Raw genomic sequence first — 23195 nt, forward strand, 5'->3', positions numbered from 1 at the left:
CTCTCCAACCCCTGGAGCCTCCTGAGCCAGATGCAGGTATTGTTGGAAGTAAGCTGCGTGGGCTTCTTGGAGGAGGCGAGACTTGAGGGATTGCTGTTCCCTGTTGGTTCTGCAGAAGTAACTGCAGGTACCCTGTTCTCCCCTCTGTGTCAGCAGCGCTCACTGCCTCAGGTCTTGACAGCCTCTTTGGAGCATCCATGTCCAGCATGTATTTAGAGGCTCATTTTCTTCAGGGCAAGCAGGTGTGTGCAGCTGAGTTGGCTCATTGCCTTGGAAGTCAGCTGTGCTGGGCTGGGATCGTGCCTTGCTCTGCCCCTCCTAGGTCCAATCTTATAACCCGCAATCCCTGTCTAGACATAAGCCTTGATTATCTGCTAGGGTGAGATTTTCTGATCCCAGATCTTCGTATCCCATAAATTACCTCAGTATTTGCCGACTGCCTTTACTACACAAGTGATTTCAGAGGCAAGCAGGTGAGCTGTTTTGAAGGGCATGGGTCAGGTCTAACCACTCATGAAAATCCTAATGTCCTTACTTTCAGCGTGGCACAGTATGTAAAATTCATATCTAGAAATTCACATCGAGGAGTTTCTTGTTAAAAATGCAAAAGTGCTGTCTCCTTAGAAATAACTGATCTATTCCTTAATGTCTTAAATGTCTTAATATGAAAAATGACAAGGAATGAATTCGTCAGCTTGCTTTCCAGTGTAATTAGGTCAGAGGGAAAAGGTAGTGTTGATAGGATGTGAACATTTGAATAGAAATTTGTTTATTCACTCAGTCAGTATTTATTGAGTATGAAGCACAGAGCCTCACAATCAGAGGTTCTGGATTCAAAGGAAGATAAAAAGAAAATTAACAAGAGTGAGTCGATGCTGTGTGCTAGGGATCTTCAGGTTATTTCATTTAATCGCCGTTACACACACACAGGTGATTTCTATATTTGGAAGAAGCAGTTGAGGCTCTTAATATAGCTAGGAAGTGGGGAAGGCAGGATTCAGACACTATGTTCTGATTCCAAGACACCCAACATCACCTCTCTAGGGAAACAGTGGTCCCAGTAAGTTCCAGGAGGAGGGTCACAGAGAGGCAGGAGGGTCCACACAATGGAAGAGGGGAATGCCAGGGGTTCTACTCTACTCGCCCTTTGACCTAGGGTCATAGGGTTGAGCTTGTTTAAAACCACTACAGAGAGGCATGTCAGGTACCAGACGACCACTAGGTCCCATCAGCTGAGCGTGGGCGGAGCAGTCCTGGAGAAGTCAGGGCCCAGAGTAAACACGGGGATTTGAGGGTGGGAGCAGGTGTTTGGGGTGGGTTCAGCCATGCTAATCGGGTGTCGTCGCCTCCAGCAGACACAGCAGGTAGAGAGAGTGGCCCACCCCAGAGAAGAGCATCTTTAGGCAGTCTTGAGAGATCCAGGCAGGAAGCGTTATGGAGTTCTAGCAGCAGAATCTGGACCACTGATGCTGGAGCAGGGTTTCGAGAGGAAGGGGTTCCGGTCCTGGACAGACTGACCAGAGCAGGGCAGAGAGACACAGTGCAGCTCACAATAATAGTCCTGTTCACCTAAGACTTTCAGGACTTCGGCAGTTCTGTAGAGCCCCAGAATAGGGCTCCCACCTCTTGGGAGATAGGATCAAGTCAGCAAGTTTCTCCTCTGCTTTGTCACTGTGTTCATTCACTGATGGCACTTTATCACAGGCCAGAATGTGTCTACTTCACAGAGATCAAAACTCGAAGGATTTCGAAAAGATCGAAAAGGAGGACATGGTTTTCTGGGTATAATGGAGCCCACCCATTATGCCAGCCTAACTATCATCTCAGCACTTCTGTCTGTGTTCATTGCAGCTCTGTTGTGAGCTCTCCGCTGTTTATAAATGACATTTATAAACATTGACAGCAGGGCTGTGGGTTCACCTGGTCCCCTCCGCTGTCTTTCCCAAGAATGAGAGGTCTACTGGGAGCCATGCATACATACCCCGTTATTATCCAACCCATCTTAATTAAGCCCTTATCATGCACCAGGCGCTGTGCTAAGCTTTCGGGCCCAGGCGGGTGCCCGTTCACTTATAACACCCACCTGTGTGAGCAGTGTAAGCAGAGAGAGGAGATGTTGGTGCCCATGGAGGCTGGCACAGCCTCGCTGTCCCCATTCTGACCTGCAGGAGGCAGCGTTGTTACCCAGAACGCCTGGCAGTGTTTCCTCCCTGAGGTTGAAAGGAGGCCAGTGTGAAAAGTGAATCTTACAAAGCAACAAGGGAAAAGCTCAGTAGAAAAGGGGGTAGCAGGCAGGAAGACATAATCTCCAAAAAGGAAACACAGGTGGCCAATAAGCTTGGGGCAAGGGAAGAAAAAACTCCACCTCCCTCCTAATAAAAAGAAGGCTTGTTAAAACAGAATACTTTTTTTTAACTTATCAGATGGAGGAAAGTTTGAAAACATGGTCAGAGCCAGAGTTTTTTGAGGTTTGGGGGAAACCTACATATACTGGCAGAGGTTTCAGTTGGCATAGTTTTTCTGGAAGGCAGTTCATGGAGTTTTGCAAAAGTGTTGATTTTGTGCAGACCCTTTGGCCCAGCAGTCTCACTTTTAGGCATTTATCCCGACTGTGCCAAGTTTCAGCTACAAGGATATTCATTTCAACAATGCTTACAGCAGTAAAAAAAATGTAGGAACTTGATTATTATGTGTCCGTAAGATTGAATACTATGTTATAAAAATCTTATGAAAGAATATTCCGTAAGGCATAATGTTTGTAATATGCTGTTCAGTGTGAAAAGCAGTTTACAAAGCAATAGGTTAGAAAATGATTCCAATTTTTAAAAGGAAATGTGTACAAAAAAAGACTGGAGAGGTTTACAACACAGTTTTGAAAATGGTTACCCCCCGCCCTACAATGATATTGCAAGTTATTTTCTTCATTTTATTATATTTTTTGAGACGGAGTCTCTCTCTTTCTCTTTGGAGAACAGTGGCACGATCTCGGCTCACTGCAACCTCCAACTCCCAGGTTCAAGCAGTTCTCCTGCCTCAGCCTCCCAAGTAGCTGGGATTATAGGCACTCACCACCATGCCCAGCTAATTTTTGTATTTTTAGTAGAGACGGGGTTTTGCCATGTCTGGTCTCAAACTCCTGACCTCAAGTGATCCGCCCTCCTTGGCCTCCCAAAGTGCTGGGATTACAGGAATGAGCCACCTTGCCCGGCCCTTATTTTCTTCCTTTTACTTGTTTGCATTTTCCAGATTTTTATTACAGCTTGTGTAACTTTCACTATAAAAAATGAAAAAACCTTAAGAGTAATTTTTAAAAGAAGAGAAAAGCAGCTGGGTTTAATAAGTTGCAACCCCCCAGAGGAGGGATTAGGAGAAGACCCTACAAAGGAGGCCAAAAATTCAGGAGCACTGTTCTGGGAAAGATTTAGGAGTTGAATGCCAAAGCAGTGCCACAGATTGGAGAATCCGGGAGAATAGGTGGATTGGTGTACACATGTACAGAGCCAGAGATTAAGATACCTTTTAAAGTGCTGCAAGACCACATAGTTTAAAAAATTTTTTCTGGGACAGGATTAGAGTTTCTGGAAATGTCTGAAGCCCTTGGGGGCTGAGGGTGGGAAGGTCGGGGAGGGAGACAGTGCCAGGTGGGGGGCAGTAGAGCTTCGTGGTGGGGACAGAGCCCGGGTCAGGCCACCAGTGCCTTTAGATCCTGGCTTGCATTTACTGTCAGTGCAACCTTAGGCAACTTATCAGACTTCTCTGTGCCTCAGTTTCCTCCCAAGGATAATAATGATGCCTACCACATCAAGTGAATTAAAACACTAGAGCATTGAGAGCCGTGTCTGCTGCTCAGGCTGGCCTCAGACTGCTGACTTCAAGTGATCTGCCTGACTTGGCCTCCCAAAGTGTTGGGATTACAGGCATGAGCCACCGTGCCTGGCCCTTATTTTCTTCCTTTTACGTGCTATTTTCTCTGTGTGACCTTTTGCAATTCATTGGCTTTCTGTCTTTAATTTCCACAAGATGAGGATAAATTAAAAACTAAAAAACCTAGCTAGGTGTGGTGGCGTGTGCCTGTGGTTCCAGCTACACAGGCAGGTAAGTAGCATGGTTGCTTGGCCTTGGGAGGTCAAGGCTGCGGTAAGCTGTGATCACACCACTGCACTCCAGCCTGGGTGACGTAGCAAGACCCTTCTCAAAAAAAGGCAGCACAGAAGAGGAAAACCTTCCTGAATTCAAAGTTAGGTCCCCCTGGTTCAGGTAGTTCAGTCCATGAACGGACATTGAAGCCTTGTAGGTGACTTCCAGCTAGGCGGTCAGCTCCATGGGAAAGACCTCTACTCACAGCAGGGCCTACGGTATAATAACAGCTCAGCGAATGTGCTTGTCGAATGAGTAAATCAGTTTGGTACTGTGAGCTGGACAGAGATGCATGGTAATAGATTTCCTCACCCACCATTCCCAAATATTTGGGAATTTTCTACTTGTTCTTTTATTAATGGTTCGTAGCTGAATTCTGCTGTGGTCATCATATTCTGAATAATGTCATTGTATCTGAATATCTGAGTATGTTGTATCATAATGTCTTCCATATGTCCCTGAAGCACAGCTGCCTTCTGCAGTTGTTGAGTACAGCTTATAGAAACTTGTAAATTAGGTTAAGTATGGTAATTATGTCATTCACATCTTCATTGCCAGAGTTATTCTGTGTCTTTCTTCCATCCGTTACTGACAGAGGTGTGTAAAAATCTGCCATTATGATTATGAATATCTGTTTTTTCCTTTTAGTTCCATCAGTATTTCTTTTATGTATATTAAAGCAAGGCATACACATCTGGAGGAGTTACATCTTCTCTGTGGACTGACTTTCATTATTGTAAACTGTCCCTTTTTGTCTCTAGTAAAGTTTCTTAAGTCAGTTTTTTCTCACTTCGTACCAGTTTCCCGGTGGGTAATGTATGCATGGTATATCTGTTTCCATCCTTTTACATTAAGCCTTGGTGTCTCTTGTAAGAATTAAAAAGCTGGATTGGGCTGGGCATGGTAGCTCACGTGTGTAATCCCAGCACTTGGGGAGGCCAAGGCAGGTGGATCACTTGAGGTCAGGAGTTTGAGACCAGTGTGGCCAACATGGTGAAACCTTGTCTCCACCAAAAATACAACAATTAGCCAGGCGTAGTGGTGCATGCCTGTAATCCCAGCAACTCAGGGGGCTAAGGCAGGAGAATCGCTTGAACCCAGGAGGTGGAGGTTGCAGTGAGCTGAGATCACACCACTGCACACTCTAGCCTGGGCAACAGAGCAAGACTCCATCAAGAAAGGAAAGAAAGAAAGAGAGAAAGAAAGAAAGCTAGATTGTTTCGTTATATTCATTCTGATGATCGTTGTCTTTTAATTGTATTTATTTTATCTAATGTAATTACTGATGTATTGGAGTTTAAATCCACCATCTAATTTTTTTTATATTTGTAACAGCTGTTTTATGCTACCCTTTCTTTGTTTTATTGCTTCAATTTTGGATTAATCAAGTATTTTTGATTGTACCATTTCCCCTCCTTATTAACCTGTTAGTTCTACTTTTCTTTTAGTATGTGGTTCTTACGACGATTCCCATAAAGATCACAACATGCGTCTGTTAGACTTGCTGAAGTCTGGTTGAAACTAGTATTTCTACTTCCCAGACAACACAAGAACCTTAAACCACTTGAACCCCATTAAGGCCCTCCTGCCTTTTGTGCTGTGGTTGCCATGGCTGTTTAATAATCTGTATATTTTAGACCCCATGAGACATTTTTACCATTTTACACACCTGATCTTCACTTAGATTTACCTGCATCATTTCCCACCTCATACCTGTCATTCCTTCCTACGCCTCCTTACTGACATCTGGGATGATTTTTCCTTTAGCCTGAATAATTCCCTGTAGCATTTCCGTCTTGTGGATATTCTGGTGACAGATTCGCTCCTCTTGTTTATCTGGAGTGTCCTGATTTTACCTCCATTCTCTTCACTGGGCACAGATTCTAGGCAGACTTGCTTTTTTCAGCCCTTTGCAAATGTACTATTAACATCTTGCCTCCTTATTTGTGTCGAGGGGCCAGCTGTTAGTCTTTCTGCTGCTCTAAGGTAATGCAGCTTTTCTACCCTGGCTGTGTTTAAGCTTTTTCTTCCTGTCTTGTATTTTCTGCAGTTGGATTTTGATGTGCCCAGATGTGGTTTTCCTTGTAAATTACACTGTGTGGGTGTGATATCTTTTGTCAGTTCTGGAAAATTCTAGGCCATTATTTCTTCCATTGTTTATCCTCTGCACGTCCTCACATCCTGTCTCTCCTCTTCTCTGGGATTCCATTTATGGGAATGTCAGACCTTCCTATGCCCCCGCTTCTAGAGTGCAACTTTTCAGGAACGCATCGGAAAGCCCGGAGCTGTTGAATGGGTCCCTTCATCCTTGGCAGATTCTGAGTCCCCCCAGTTTCCCCCATCCCTGGAGACGCCTGCAGCTTTGCTTAGATTCTCACCCTGTTAAGAACTGGCCAGTGCCTTCCAGGGAAAAGCAGAGACATACGTGAGCCTCACCTCAGTGCCCTTCCCGTCTCTCTGGGTTCTTGGCTCCTTTAGTCCCTGCTGCCTCGGTAGCTTTCCCGTGTCTTCAGACATATGTTTTTAGTATTTAACCTTCCTTTTCTAGTTGTTCTTGGCAGGAAGCTTTATCTACTACAAACTAGCCTGCCACATCCAGGGGAAGATGTGTTGCTGAGCAGAAATGACAAAGAGGTGGTTTCTGTCCCTTGGGGCTGAGGGTCCGGTGGCAGAGCCAGACATGACCACGTTGTAAAGCACAAGCAAAACATGACGCCAAAGGGAATCAGAAAGACATTCAATCTGCTAGGAGGACCTGGGAAGGTCTCCGTGAAGATCAGGAGGAATTATGCCACTTGCCATTTGGAGGGGAGGGGATGGAGGCGCATTGTTCTAGGTAACAAAAACTGAAGCTGGTGTAGGCTGATATGATGGGATGTGTGCCATGGGCAGGGCTGGAGTGAGGGAAGAGAGACACTGTCGAAGCAGGGAAGGTAGGCACGTGCCACATCATAAAGGCTTTTGTATCCAGGCTGAGCCAGGACATTTTTTACATGGGGTGGCAGGTTGGGAGTGACCCGTTCTGGCTTTGCTTGCACTAACTGTGCCACTCTGGTAAAATCTCCAATCCTCTCTCGTTCTTGATTTTTTTGTAAAATAAGAAGCCTAATAATACCTGCCTCTTCTATTCTCCGAGGTTCTTGTGAGACATAGGTAAGCTTGAGGATGCAAATGTGCTTTGATGGGACTGAGGTGTGGCCGGGACACTGATTCCCTTCAGATCTACATCACTAGGGGGTCAGGCTGTGTGTTAGTAGCTGGTCAGGGGCCATCCATCACTTTCCAGCCTTGTTTGTGAGTCATAGGATAAGGATGGCTGGCCGTCTGGCGACATCAGAAAGCTTTCCAGAATTCTCAGTTCTGACTGTCCCCCAAGCTCTAATGTCTCCAGCCCAGCATCCTCCTTGGGGCACTGGGTGCTGCTGGTCACACAACAGGCATGGAACGGCCTCTCTTCAAGGCAGATCATCCCTCCATGGGCAGCTCTGGACCACTCTGACTACTGGAAAGTTATCCAGTCCTTCCTCAAAGGCAATGTGCTGTGACCAAAGGAATATGATTAGCCTACTCCTCTATACAGGGTTAAAATAAAATACCTTATGCCCCCACCGAGTTTCCACCTGTACATCCTGGTTTGGGTACCTGCATCTTTCTTCTCAAGACAACAAGCAGCCCTTTTAGGGTAGTCTCCGTCTTTCTCTGAATTACGGAAGAACCAAGATACATGAGGTCTCTTGCTGCATGATTTCACTCAGGAATTCTTGGGGTAGGCTCCATCAGATGCAGTGACCATGACCTTGAGGATTTTTTTTTTTTTTTGAGATGGACTCTCACTCTGTCACCCAGGCTGAAGTGCAGTGTCACAATCTTGGCTCACTGCAACCTCCATCCACCGGGTTCAAGCGACTTTCCTGTCTCAGCCTCCCAAGTAGCTGGGATTACAGGCACCTGCCACCGTACCCGGCTAATTTTTGTGCTTTTAGTAAAGACGGGGTTTTACCATGCTGGCCAGGCTGGTCTTGAACTCCTGATCTCATGATCCACCCACCTCGGCCTCCCAAAGTGCTGGGATTATAGGCGTGAGCCACCGCACCCAGCCAACCTTGAGGATTTTAAAGCTCATTTAGCATTGCAGTCCTCAATGCTGATGGGAAAATTAGAATTCATCTAGCAAATGCTCCTGTAGTGCTTTGGGGAGCCATTCATTTAATGGAGGGTGGGTGTGTTGAGTATCCTGCCCTTGCCCCTTCAGACTTGCTGCCCTTCTTCTCTGCCAGCCCCCATGTTCCAGGAGGCCAGTCCACGAGGTCTCCCTCAATGGGCTCCCTTGGCAGAGGCTCTGAGTTGGAGGGGGCTCGGTTTGCTTAATAGGAGGCACCAGAAAGATTCAAAGATGGGAGGAGAGGAAGCCCAGGATTTATTCCCCTTCCCGCGTTCCCGCATTGCCATGGGTTGGCTCTGAGATCCTCCAGTGAAGGTGCAGCTCCTGAGAGAGCGCTCCCTCTGCCACTTTCCGGTTCTCACTCCCAGGCTCCCTTCAAGCCTAGGGTGGTAACCACGCTGAGTTGCCAACTCTGGGGTGTGATACCAGCCTTTGTTAGTTCCGCAGAACTGCCTGCATGTCCATAGTCTTAAAAAACTCTCATCAGACGGGGTGCAGTCGCTCATGCCAGTAATCCCAGCACATTGGGAGGCCAAGGTGGGCGGATCACAAGGTCAAGTGATCGAGACCATCCTGGCCAACATTGTGAAACTCCGTCCCTCCTAAAAGTACAAAAATTAGCTGGGCATAGTGATGGGGGCCTGTAGTCCCAGCTACATGGGAGGCTGAAGCAGGGGAATCGCTTGAACCTGGGAGGTGGAGGTTGCAGTGAGCCGAGATTGTGCTATTGCACTCCAGCCTGGTGGCGGAGTGAGACTCTGTCTCTACACACACACACACACACACACGCAGGCACACTCTCTCTCCCCCTCTCCCTCCCTCCCCCCCTCCCACTTCTCTCTCTCCTCAAATTAAGTTGGAGTGTGCTCTATTCCCTGCCAGGAACTCTACTGGAAAAAGCATTCCAGAGAGATGGGAAGGTGGTGGGTAAAGGCGGTAGGAACTCCTAGCCCTGCGTGGTGGAAATGGAAGGTAGGAGTGGGGCTGGGTTGGCGTCAAGAATGGATGAGTTTTCCATATTAAGCCAAGGGGTATTAAATTGCTGGTTCTTTTTGTTAGGTCTCCATAGCCGCATCTCCCCAACCTAACGCATCTCTCCTCTCTTCCAGAAAACGTCTGCTGCTTCTGTACCCTGTCTGTCCCTCCCAGCTGCTCAGGGCCCCTTTGTGGAATCCTCAGCCCGAAGACTGGGATGGAGAGGCCTCTGTGCTCCCCCCTCTGCAGCTGCCTGGCTATGCTGGCCCTCCTGTCCCCCCTGAGCCTGGCACAGTATGACAGCTGGCCCTACTACCCTGAGTACTTCCAGCAACCAGCTCCCGAGTATCACCAGCCCCAGGTCCCTGCCAACGTGGCCAAGATTCAGCTTCGCCTGGCCGGGCAGAAGAGGAAGCACAGCGAGGGCCGGGTGGAGGTGTACTATGACGGCCAGTGGGGCACTGTGTGCGATGACGACTTCTCCATCCATGCTGCCCACGTCGTCTGCCGGGAGCTGGGCTACGTGGAGGCCAAGTCCTGGACTGCCAGCTCCTCCTACGGCAAGGGGGAAGGTAAAGGCTCTGTGCTTTGGATCTGAGTGCTGTCACCTGACAAGGCCCAGAGCAGCCTTCCCTGAGGGCAGCCTGGGAGAGGAAGCTGTACGCACTACAAAGTGTAAATTCCTGGTGACACCCCATCTAGGGACTGGCATCCTTCTGTGCCCACGCAGGCTCACCCTGCAGGAAGGCGAGAGGGAAGGGGTCTTTAGGAGGGGCACAGTAAGTGACTGTACTGATTTGCCCAGGATTCTTCTGGCTTTACCACAGAAAGTCTCACATCCTGGGAAAACCTCTGGAAAACCAGAACGGTTGGTGACCCCAGGTGGGGGTGAAATCACACTGTGCTCCTCCCTCCACGCAGTATGGTCTGCCTGGGGGCTGCATCAGCCCAGAGGAATGGCACTTTACTCCAAATAGTTCCCTGTTAGGAAAGCCTCTTGCTCTTCCCCACAAAGGCTCCCACATGCTAGAGTTCGCTGACACTCCCCACCTTCCTGGATGTAGAGTTCATCTTTTAACACTAACCTGCTCTTGTGAGCTTAGTCACAATAGGAACAGAGATGTTTTGGGTTTTTCACCGTTGGTTAGCCGAGTCCTTCCTCCCTTGGGAGGTTCAGATTTATTACTTTATTTTTAAAGATTGTTTTAAGTAATTGTATTACTTTATTTTTAAAAATTGTTTACAGGCACAGTGGCTCACGCCTATAATCCCAGCACTTTGGGAGGCCAAGGCGGGCTGATGACTTGAGGTCAGGAATTCGAGACCATCCTGGCCAATATGATGAAACCCTGTCTCTACTAAAAATACAGAAATTAGCTGGGCTTGGTGGCCAGCCTCTGTAATCCCAGCCACTCAGGAGGCTGAGGCACAAGAATTGCTTGAACCCGGGAGGTGGAGGCTGCAGTGAGCCAAGATCACAGCACTGAAGTCCAGCCCGGGTGACAGAGTTAGACTCTGTCTCAAAAGAAAATAAGATTCTTTTAAGAGCTTTGCGGCAGACCGGGCACGGTGGCTCACGCCTGTAATCCCAGCACTTTGGGAGGCCGAAGCAGGTGAATCACGAGGTCAAGAGATTGAGACCATCCTGGTCAACATGGTGAAACCCCGTCTCTACTAAAAATACAAAAATTAACTGGGCATGGTGGCACGTGCCTGTAATCCCAGCTACTCAGGAGACTGAGGCAGGAGAATTGCCTGAACCCAGGAGGCGGAGGTTGCGGTGAGCCGAGATCGCGCCATTGCACTCCAGCCTGGGTAACAAGAGCGAAACTCCGTCTAAAAAAAAAGCTTTGCGGCAGGACAAGTTTGAAGTCCTGAACCTAGAAATGAGTCTCTGCCGACCTCTGACACCACACTTTGTAGGAAGACACATACCTTCTCCAGCCTCGTTTTTCCCCATCTGGAAGTTGGGCTCTCTAAGAAATCCTGAAACCCTGGCAGTGTATGTTCCCACATGGGAAAGATGTAAGAGTGAAGGGCATTGTTTCTTCTTAAAAAATTTTCCAGGCGCTAAGAGCTTCCCATCTCTGGGTCAGCCAGGCACAGGAAGCTCCCACCCCCGACCCCTTGGGGTGAGCGGCAACCCAGGCTCAGCACAGGTCTGGCTACTGGACTTAAACAGAGATGCCCACACTCCTGTCCTGGACTAAAGCGTTAATGCCATGCTGATTGCATAAGAATCGCCCAAGGGAGCTCCAAATACGGAATATCGGAGACCTCAGCCCCCCATAAACTGGTTTAAAAGGTCTGGGCTGGAGCCCAGGATTCTGTCACTTTTGGAAACTTGCAAAGTGACAGGTTTTGGAGTCATCGAAATTGATAACTGTTATTCTTCCTTCCAAATTTTTATTTCCGTTATTCTAGTATTTAAAGGAGAAAGGAACTCCCCTCTTATACACATCTCACCTCCAGGCAAATGAACATTTCCTGTTGCAGTGACTCACTCAGGAGACAGCATAGGGTAGACACTCTGGGCTCCCTAGCAGCGATGAGAGCCACAGCAGTGAAGTTAGCAAATGCCAGGCTTTAGAGCCCACTTCCTGTTTTCTTTAGACAAATGTCTGATATTTCTACATCTCTGTTTATCTGGCTGGCGGAGCAATCCAGGGTAACCTCAGATTCATATTTTCTGTTCCAGGCTTTCCCGTGCTCATTATTTTTAACAAGGGGCACAGTAAGTGACCAGCCATACTGATTGGTCAGTATGGTTTCCAATGACTAGGTGTTTTTCCAGTGACAATTTTATTTCAACGTAAATTTCAAACTTACCTGTCCTCAGTCAAGGGGGTTGTGGTTTTTCCCTGTCAGGAGCAGGCATGGGGTAGTAGGGGCAGGTTTTTACCAAGGTGGGACTTGGCCATCCAAGCATGATGAAGAGTGAAAAGTTCCAAGGAGTGAAGGGAATAGGAAAGGGAACAGTTAAAATCAGGGTCCGTGGAGACTGTGCTGGGTAAGGAGGGTGGTAATACATGGAGAAGTTGGATTGTGCATAGCTGCTGTGATAATGGATTGTGGGTCTCTGTTCAGATGGAGATACGAGAAGTTTACTAAAAGATGGAAGGAGCTATGGGTGCAGAGCAGGAGGAGTGCAATGGAGATGAAAGGGTGCAGTCTCTGCTAATGAGAGACCTAGGCTTTGACCATAGGGGAGCAGCTGGAGCAGGATGGAGGACAGGCCCTGAGAAAGGAGTATTAATGAAGAGACCGGGAGCACTGCAAAGGTCATCTGGGTGGACATGGAAGCCAGCAAGGATTGTAAAAGAAATCATGTCCAAGAGAGGACAGGAAGAAACAGATGCTTAGAAAAGCAAAGAAGACTGTCCGTGTTCCAGGCTTCACAAGTTAAGCTGCTTCTGTGAGGTGGTCCTTGGTGTATGACACGAGAGACCTTGTACATCCAAGTGTATTTGAATTTCACCAGCATCAACCCAGATCTTTATCCCGGGGTACATGGTGGGCACTCAGTGAATATTAGCTGATCGATTCATTGTGATTTGGCAGAATAGGAAAAACAGTTGGCAGGAACAGTTCTAGGTGTAGTGAACACAGAACATGGCCAACGCCCAGGGCTTGCTCCGGAGGGGCTCAACGTGCAGGTCAGACTCTGCGGATAAGGCTGCGCCTCCAGGATTCCTCAAGCTCCCCTGGAGTTTAGGCTAAAAATAATGCAACCAGGGAGGGCACCAGGGACATCCTGGGTTTTCCAGCCTGGCCTGTCCACAGATGGTTCTCCTAAAGCATCTCTGAGCTCAGGCAAACCATGGGCCCTTTTAGGGAGTTCTGGAGGGAGCAACTGTGTTGTTTCCCAGCCGCTGGTCAGGGTATAGCAAGCAGAAGCTAAGGTGGTTGCTCTCCTTCCCGTCTTCCAAATCAGGAGGCTGAGCCTATTCCCCATTCACATCCCTTATTCTTTAGACCAGAGTGATGAAGCCAGCGATAACCACCTTGTGACCACACAGATATTTTTCTTTCCTTTTCTTTTTTTTTTTTTTTGAGACAGAGTCTTGCTTTATCACCGAGGCTGGAGTACAGTGGTGGAATCTCAGCTCACTGCAATCTCTGCCTCCTGGGTTCACGTGATCCTCCCATCTCAGCCTCCCAAGTAGCTGGGATTATAGGTGTGTGCAACCAGGCCCAGCTGATTTTTTTTTTTTTTTTTTTTTTGTATTTTTAGTAGAGACAGGGTTTTGCCATGTTGGCCAGGCCGGTCTCAAACTCCTGGCCTCAAGTGATCTGACCACCCAGCCTCCCAAACTCCCAGCCTCTCAAAGTGCTGGGATTGCAGGCTGACCCAGTGCACCTGGTCTCGACCCCACAGATTCTAACTTGAATAATTTCCATTACCCTGGGCTCTCGCATTCCAACTGCATTTCATTTATGATTTTTATCTTCCTAATGATCTGTTAACTTGTGTATATATCTCTTCTTTCATCGGGAGAGGCATTGGAAGGAAAAGAGATAGAATTTGGCTTCTGATTGAATGGCTTTCTTGTGTCCAAAGCGTTGACTCTCATCTGCGTCCCAAAGACACGGCTCTCTTGGCAGCTCTGAGGAGGCATCTGGACTGTGCCTAGAACCACCTTGCTTTCCAGAAGGCTGACCCAGAAGCTGGTTGCACTGGAGTCAGAGTAGTCTAGTTAATGAGCACTAAGTATATAGAGAAAGAAAAAAGAGAGGCCCTGTTCAGTGGTTTATGCCTGTAATCCCAGCACTTCGGGAGGCTGAGGCAGGTGGATCACTTGAGGTCAGGAGTTCGAGATCAGCCTGGCTAACATGGTGAAGCTCTGTCTCTACCAAAACAGTACAAAAATTAGCCGGTCGTGGTGGCATGCGCCTGTGGTCCCAGTACTTGGAAGGCTGAGGTGGGAGAATCACTTGAACCTGGGAGGTGGAGGTTTCAGTGAGCGTTGATTGCACCACTGCACTCCATCCTGGGCAACAGAGTGAGACACTGTCTCAAAAAAACCAACGTGAAAAGTGTTGTCATGAAATGAGGCCAAACGAGTATACCATGCATGGCGATACTTTCTTGGGCTAAGTGCAAATTAACATATCCGCCTTCTAAGTAGAAACTGACCAAGCATATGAGGAAGGGGTCCATGGAAGATTGTTGGGGATCTTTGGAAGGTTCATAAGAGAGAAGCTCTTTGGGGCAGACTCCGTAGGGTCTCTGGTTTGCAGCTCTTCTCAGTTCCTTTGATGATGCACTGGTCGATTTCCAGGTCCTTGGCGAGAGGGGTTCCTCTCACTGCAGACAGAATAGGGTGCCACTGCTTTTCACCATCTCTGACACTTGGACAGCTCTGCAACAGAATGCTCCGCTTAGAACGTGGAGGGGTCTTTTCCGTTGCTAGTACTTGGCAAGACAAACATGGGTTTGTTGTTGAGACAGCAATTGATTAGGGAGTGTATGTTTCAGTGGAGCTAAACTGCTTGGAAACCAGGCCAAATTGAGAAGCCAGTTGGAAAACCTCAGCCCAGATGTTTTCAATAAGCCCTTTGTTCTCCACAATGGATCTGAAGTGCTCTCGTTTCAGTCCTGTCTGTCAGGAAACTGGTCCCAGGGTCCTTCTCGACCTTGAAGAGCCTCTGTTTCTCTCCTTGGTTTTCTAATCTCTCCAATGGGAATGTTTTTATTTGTTTTTCTCTTGCATCATGGAAGCAGTAGAATTCATTGCTTTTCAGACTGACTGGAAGAAGGAAGGGGAAAGGGAGGTTGAAAGTGTACCAGGCACATACGTTACCTCATCAAGTCTCCATGGCAACCTGTTTGCTCAGCATCATTATTTTGGCTCTAGAAATGTGAAGCAGGCCTTGAAGCCACTGACCACATTGTACAGTGGCCCAGTATGTGGCAGATGGACCTTGAACTCGGGTTTGTTTGTCTCTGGCTGCTGCTCTGTGGACTCCTAAAAGGAGCTGTGAGAAAAATGAAAGGTTTAGTTTTGTTTTCTTTCATTTTTCAGTGGCACTTTTAAAAATCACTATTTGAAAACCCTCTAGCACTTCATAAAATTTTTATTTTTAATTGGGGCAAAACATGCAACACATAAAATTTGCCACTTTAACTATTTTTTCTTCGAAGAAAGGGTCTCACGGTCACCCAGGCTGGAGTGCAATGGCACAATCACAGCTCACTGCGGCCTCAGCCTTCTGGGCTCAAGCAATTCTCCCACCTCGGCCTCCTGAATAGTTGGGACTACAGGCATGTACCACCATGCCCAGCTAAATGTTTTGGTTTTTAGTAGTGATGAGGTCTCACTATGTTATCCAGGCTGGCCTCAAACTCCTGAGCTCAAGTGATCCTCCCACCTTGGCCTCCCAAAATGTTGAGATTACAGACATGAACTACTACGCCCAGCCCAGCCTTGAAAGGTTTTTTTTTTTTTTTTTTTTTTTTTTTGAGACAGAGTCTCGTGCTGTCACCCAGGCTAGAGTGCAGTGATATTGGCTTCACTGCAACCTCCGCCTCCTGGGTTCGAGCGATTCTCCTGCCTCAGCCTCCCAAGTAGCTGGGACTACAGGTGCACAACACCTCGCCCAGCTAATTTTTTGTATTTTCAGTAGAGATGGGGTTTCACCATGTTGGCCATGATGTGCTCGATCTTCTAACCTTGTGATCCGCCTGGCTCTGCCCCCGAGAGTGCTGGAATTGCAGGTGTGAGCCCCCACACCCGGCCGACATTTTCCAGTGTGCAGTTCGGTAGTGTTACGTACGTCCGCATCGTGGTGCAGCCATCGTCACCGTCATCTCCAGGACTTCTCCATCTTGCAAAACTGAAACTCCGTACCGATTAAACAACTCTCCTCACTTCCTTCTCATGCCAGGCCCTGGCAGCCACCGTTCTACTTTCTGTTTCAGTCCATTTGACTCCTCTAAATACCCCCTATAAGATTTGTCTTTGGGGACTGGCTTATTTCACTCAGCATAATGTCTGTATGAATCCTCCATATTGCAGCAGGTTTCAGCGTTTTTCTTCCTTTTGAAGGCTAATATTCCATTGTATGGATAGGCCACATTTTGTTAATGGACACTTGTGTGGCTTCCACCTCTTGGCTATTTTGAATAGTGCTGTTATAAATAAAGGAGTGCTAATATCTTAGGAACTCTGTTTTCAATTCTTTTGCTGGATCATATGGTAATTTTTTATTTTTAATTTTTTAAGGAAACTCTCCCCTCTCCCCTCTCCTCTACCCCCTCCTCCCTCCCCTCTCCCCCTCCCCCCTCCCCTCTCCCCCTCCCCCCTCCTTCCTCTTCCCCCTTCTCTCCTTCCCTTTCCTTTCCTTCATTTCATCTCACTTTGTCACCCAGCCAGAGTGAGATGAGGTCCACGGCTGAAGTGCAGTAGTGTGATCTCAGCTCACTACAACCTCCGCCTCCTGGGTTCAAGTGATTCTCTTGCCTCAGCCTCCTGAGTAGCAGGGATTACAGGCATACACCACCACACTAATTTTTGTACTTTCAGTACAGACAGAGTTTTAGCATGTTGGTCAGGTTGGTCTCGAACTCCTGACCTCGGGTTATCCACCTACCTTGGTTTCCCAAAAGTGCTGGGATTACAGGCATGAGCCACCACGCCTGGCTCACCATGCTGCTTTCTATAGCAGCTGCACCATTTTGCATTCCCGTCAACAGTGTGCTTGGGTTCTAATTTCCACATACTCGCCAGCACTGCCATTTTCTCTTTTTGATAGTGACCATCCTAAGGGTGTGAGGTGGTGTTTCACTGTGGTTCATCCTCTGGCACTTTGCACACTGAATTCTCTACTTAGTGCATGTGAGGTTAAAAAGAAAAAAAAAGGTAAGCACAGTCCCATGGCAGCCTCTGGAACATAATGAGGAGGTGGCTCTGTGGGCCAGTCTGGCTGTGCTGTCTCTGAGTCAGTTATGGGAAACATTGGGAAGTGAGAAGAGCACTGGACAGGAAGTCACAGCCCAGGCTTCTGGGCCCAAGGGGCAGTGGGATAATCATGTCACCTCATCCCCTTGGTATAGGAAGACCAAGGAGATGCTACACGTGAAAATGTCTTAAAAACCTCAAACCAGGCTGGGCGCAGTGGCTCACACCTGTAATCCCAGCACTTTGGGAGGCTGAGGTGGGCGGATCATGAGGTCAGGAGATTGAGTCTATCCTGGCCAACATGGTGAAATCCCCTACTAAAAATACGAAGATGAGCCGGGTGTGGTGGTGCATGCCTGTAGTCCCAACTACTTGGGAGGCTGAGGCAGGGGAATTACTTGAATCCCAGAGGTGGAGGTTGCAGTGATCTGAGGTTGCACCACTGCACTCCAGTCTGGCGACAGAGCAAGACTCCGTCTAACAAAAAAAAAAAACCTTATACCTAAAGTGGCAAGAGAGTTTAGTTTTTCCCTGAGGGGTCTGAGTTCAGCCTCTGCTACAGATAGAAGGTGAGACTGTCTAGTGCTATAATCAGTGTCACTAAAACGTCATCATCATCTTTATCATCATCACTATTTTTCAGCTACCGTGGCCAGCAGTGAACTAGGCACGTGCTTCATAGTGTCTCTCATCTGCAGGCAGCTGTGCAGCTGAAGTGTCATTGTTAGCTCTGCTTTACTGACAAGCGAAAGGGCCCTTGACCAAGATCCTACAGCCAAGTGGCTGAACGAGAACTCAAACCCAGCTTGGTACCCCAAGCCCCACTCTTTCCTCTATCCCGTGCGACTTCTGGGCTTAAATCTAACTTCCATCCTAATCATGTTAACCCGCCACATCCCCAGATCACATCAGCTGCTTCCTGTGGTATGGGGATCCAGGTGGTCTAGAGCTGTGTATAGTATCGTAAGATAATAAAAATTAAGTGATGGCCACACACAGCTGCCAAAATTAGAGAAAAATTCTCTTTCCATATAAGACACTGTTGCCCCACAAAGTCTCAGACCGGCATTGATGCAGCGCTTGGTTTCTCTCCTCTGCCTCCTTCAGGGCCCATCTGGTTGGACAATCTCCACTGTACAGGCAAGGAGGCGACACTTGCAGCGTGCTCCTCCAATGGCTGGGGCGTCACCGACTGCAAACACACAGAGGACGTCGGTGTGGTGTGCAGTGACAAAAGGATTCCTGGGTTCAAATTTGACAATTCGTTGATCAACCAGATAGAGGCAAGTCATGTGCTCTTGATGTCCGCGTCACGCAAACAGTATTCCTCCTCCATGCAACTTGCTTTTTCCGTATTGATTTTACGAAGTGTGTGTGAGCAGAAGGAGTTACGTAACCCAATGGGATTAGATGCGAGGGCAGTTGAGGGAAGGATTTCTGGAGAAGGGAATCCCATCCATGGGGAAAGGCATTCAGGGCACAAGGAACAGGCTGGGCAGAGGCACAGAGGTGTGAAGGTTGGGCTGGGATAAGCAGAGCGTGATCTCAGGTGGAATGCATCTGGGAGTAGAGTGAACTAAAGCTGGAAAGATGGGCATGAAACACCTGCTGTGCCATGTTCAGGAGCTTGCCCTTTGGGTGGGAAAATGTATTCGTTATCAGTTGCTGCATAACAAATTGCCCCCAGATTTTGCAGCTTAAAACAATGAGTCTTTATATCTCACCCAGTTTCTGAGAATCAGGAATTGAGGAGCGGCTTAGCTACTTGATTCTGCTCAGGGCGTCTCATGGTGTTGCATTCAGGCTGTCAATGGGGTCTGGAAGGTCCCCTCCCATGCAAGGTCCTATGGTTGTTGGCAGGCTGTGGTTTCTTGCTAGCTGTAGACTGCAGCCCTCTGTTTGTGTCTATGTGGCCCCTCCATAGGCTGCCTGAGTGGCCTCGGGACATGGTAGTTGTCTTCCTTCAGAGTGAATGAGGCAAAGGAGAGTGAGAGAAAGCACAACATGGAAGTCATGTTTCATAACCTAATCTTGGAAGTGATACGCCATGTTTTCTGCTGCATTCCGTGGATCACACGGACTAGCCCTGGTAGACTGTGGGAGGAGATTGCACAAGGGGTGGCACAGGGTAGGATGGCTGGGGCCGTCTTGGAAGCCGGCTACCGCTGGCCAATGTAGCTCAGGATTGGAATCACTTCACAAATGCAGGTACTGGGGCCTCCCCCCTGACCTGCTGACTGAGAATCTCCTGCTATGGGACCAGGTTATTTTTCTTTAAGCGGCCCCAAATGATTCTGATGTTGCCAGAATGACTATTTCAGCTTTTGAAAATAGTCAACAGGGCTTATAACCTTTCTACATTTATGGCTAAATTTCAGGGTTAGCTTTCCAGCGAATTCTTTACCCAAACAATTAAATTAACACACACTTATTACATTACTCTTTTTTCTTTTTTGAGATGGAGTTTTACTCTTGTTGCCCAGGCTGGAGTGCAATGGTGCGATCTCAGCTCATTGCAACCTCTGCTTCCTGGGTTCAAGTGATTCTCCTGCCTCAGCCTCCTGAGTAGCTGGGATTACAGGAGTGCATCACCATGCCCAGCTAATTTTTGTATTTTTCACAAAGTTAGGGTTTCTCCATGTTGATCAGGCTGGTCTCGAACTCCCCGTCTCAGGTGATCCGCCTGGCTTGGCCTGCCAGAGTGCTGGGATTACAGGTGTGAGTTACCACACCTGGCCTACATTACTCTTATGGGCAACATTTGTGGGGCTTAGGACAGGAGGAGTTGGTAGCTAACACTCCTTTCCTCAAGGAGCATGTTGGACATCACCCCCAAGGGATTGTGGGATCTGCCCCAAATCCAGGCCAAGGAGCCTTCGCTGTGCTTCAGCCTCCAGTTGACCCCAGCACTAATGCAGAAGAAAGGTGATGAGATTGCCCTATTTGGGCCCCAGAGGAAGTTCTCTAGGACTGTGGTCTTTATTGTCATGACTCACACAGTCCTTCTCTCTCCATATATGTTCCCAAGTGTGCTAGGAATTTGTCCAAGCCTACATTATAGCATGGAAAAGGATTTCCAGGCTCCTCTCAGCTGCAAGGAGGAGACTGCTGGTCGACACCTTGCAAATGCTGCTATTTTATTCGAGATAAATAGAGAGATTGTGATGGAGTTGATGTACTTTCTTCAGTCTTCGTCTTCTGGTCACTGATGACAGCTTTGCTTTCTCTCTTTTTTTTTTTTTTTTTTTTGAGACAGAGTCTCACTTTGCCACCCAGACTGGAGTGTGATGGCAATCTTGGCTCACCGCAACCTCCGCCTCCCGGATTCAAGCTATTCTCCTGCCTCAGCCTTCGGAGTAGCTGAGGTTACAGGCACGCACCACCATGCCCAGCTGATTTTTGTATTGTTAGTAAAGATGGGGTTTCACCATGTTGGTCAGGCTGATCTTGAACTCCTGACTTCGTGATCGGCTCACCTCAGCCTCCCAAAGTGCTGGAATTAGAGGTGTGAGCCACCATGCCCGGCCAACAGCTTCGCTTTCTTTCCCATGAAGTTGATGATCTCAAGGATGGGCTTGTCCAACCCAGTTTTACAAAATTTTCCATCTCCATTCCTTATAACCTCATGGACAATAATTAACCCCACTTAAATGTGTCTTATCTCTCCCATGAGATTGGAAGCTCCCAGAGGGCAGGGGCTCTATCTTATTCATCATTGTATCCAGTTGATAAATTCTACTACCTAATGGTAACAACGTCTCCACCTCCCAAATTTTCTTCTCCCCAGAAATGCAAACCAGAAATTGTTACTCCTTAAGTGGAGAATCTCCCAGGTTGAAACATTAAACTCAACAGCAGTGAGAAGCACATGGACGCAAGTCATTTCTTCACAGCTTGCCCTGCCTACTAGGACCATGAGCTGATTCGTAACATCTTGGATGGGCCTCTGTTCAACCTAGAACCTCAGGGTAATCCACTTGGAGTGTCCAGTGAAGACCCACCTTCTTGGCATAAGAAAGTCATTGATGGTTTGAATAAAAAAGGAAGACAGGCCAAAACATCAGTGAGTTTTGTATGGAGGACATGAGAAGGCTTGTTTACCATTACAAAAAAAAATGATTTTGGAAAAAGGACTCTGAGTGGCACGTCATTAGATAAATGTTTGTTGAACACCTACTGAGTGCCAGTTCCAATGCTTAGCATTTCCAGGAAGAAGTAAAATGGATCATAGCAAAAGCAGAACCTTCATGGAATGGAATAAGCATAGAAAAGACAAAAAAAAATAATGTTAGGACTTTCTTGGGAAAGCTTAGCCCCTGCCTTTATTCTGGGCATTTGTTAGGTACCTGCTGGTTTGGGGCACCAGTAGGGAAAGAAAACACGGCCCTTGTCCTCCAGCCCTTAGAACCTTAGTCCAGCTCACAGAGGTTCTCCCTAGACACCCTGAGGTCTAGGCTTTTCCATGACCTACTTTCAGCGGGTACCGAAGGGAAGAAGTTGCAGGGGACTGATCATCAATGAAAGTTCACTCTGTCCCTGCAAGACGTCCCTGCAAGACAAGATGTGTACCTTGGAGGAAGCTGGGGGAAGCTGGGGGTCCTTCCAAGGCAAGGAGATGGGCCCTGTCGAATCTCCAGAAACCCAGAGCCGGCAGCCTGTGGAGATGTCTGGCTTAAAGGGCCAGGTGACATCCACAGCCTTCCATGCTCTGCATTTTCCTAGAAGGGCTTCCTCTTGCTGTCAGACAGATCAGGCTAGTGACCAGGAGCCAGAGAGGAGCTTTCTGGCCTAGCCACAGAGACTGAGGGAACTTTCATTGATGATCAGTTCCCTGCAACTTCCCTTTGGTACCCGCTGAAAGTAGGTCATGAAAGGGCCTGCATCTCAGGATGTCTGGGGAGAACCTCTGTGAGTTGCCAGAAGATTCTTGTATCCCAGGCTTTGTGGCTGAGGCTCGTGCTTACTGGCAGTGCTGGCCTGGTGAGTGGAGAACCATCTAGACCACCTACGTGGGATATTTGTGGGATGCTGAGACGTTTCTCCAAAATACCTCCTGGAACAGCCTATGTCAGTAGCTGAAGTCATAGGATCGTTCCTCTCAGCTGAAGAAATGCCCTCTATTAAATTTTTGTGGACAAGAAGAAGAGACGCAGCTTTGGTAGACATGCATTTGGGTGAAGTCATGAACACACTGACTAATGATACCCAGGGTTAACTGCTGACTAATTTGTTTATAAACAGAGTGGATGGTCTCTGATGGTGAGCCCTAGGGCTCTGCTCCGGCCTCCCCATCATGTGTCAGGAATGTTTGTGGCAATTAAAAGGCATACTGATAAAATCTATGGGACAAAACTAGGAGAGATTGTTAGAGTATAAAATTACGGAGTGAACTTTGAGAAAAACTGCTGTAGGTTGAAATAATAGGCCCAACCTGTAACATGTTAGGGATGAGTAGAAGGGCCTGTATCCAAGTTCATGAAGAAAAGCACAGCCACAGGAGTGCAGACTTTAAGGGAAGTAACTAAAACATCATTGATTTTGGTTTTTTTTTAAAGGCCTGGTGTGGTGGCTGACACCTGTAATCCTAGTACTTTGGGAGACAGAGGTGGACAGATTGCTTGAGCCCAGGAGTTTGAGACCAGACTGGGTAATATGGCGAGACCATGTCTCTACCAAATTAAAAAAGTTAACCTGGCATGGTGGCACGTGCCTGTGGTCCCAGCTACCTGAGAGGCTGAGCGGGGAGCATTGATTGACTCTGAGAGGTGGAGGTTACAGTGAGTACTGCACTCCAGCCTATGTGACAGAGTGAGACCCTGTCTCAAAGAAATAAAAGAACAAATCTCTGAGGGGGCAGTGGTTGACTGAAAGCTCAGTATCAGCCAAGAGTGTGACAGGGCTGCTAAAAAAAAAAAAAGTGAATATCAACTGCTTTACTGATAGAAGAATTAGTTCCCTAAGCTCTTTGCCTTTTGGACCAATCACTGACTGCAGGGTTCAGTTCTGGATCCAGATGTCCA

The 23195-nt window shown here is 47.7% G+C and overlaps 1 protein-coding gene across 2 annotated transcripts in view; it reads left to right on the top strand.

Moving 5' to 3' along the window:
* Positions 1 to 23195, top strand: part of LOXL2 (lysyl oxidase like 2) — a 91148-nt gene that overhangs the window by 14194 nt on the left and 53759 nt on the right. For both annotated transcript variants that reach the window (XM_008979119.6, XM_078347221.1), the window contains exons 2-3: positions 9409 to 9846; positions 18283 to 18458. In XM_008979119.6, the coding sequence (XP_008977367.4) occupies positions 9492 to 9846; positions 18283 to 18458 (531 nt within the window). In that variant the 5' untranslated portion in view covers positions 9409 to 9491. The remainder of the gene's footprint in view (positions 1 to 9408; positions 9847 to 18282; positions 18459 to 23195) is intronic.

This window comes from Callithrix jacchus, chromosome 13, assembly GCF_049354715.1.
Source record: "Callithrix jacchus isolate 240 chromosome 13, calJac240_pri, whole genome shotgun sequence".
Classification (NCBI taxonomy): Eukaryota; Metazoa; Chordata; class Mammalia; order Primates; family Cebidae; genus Callithrix; species Callithrix jacchus.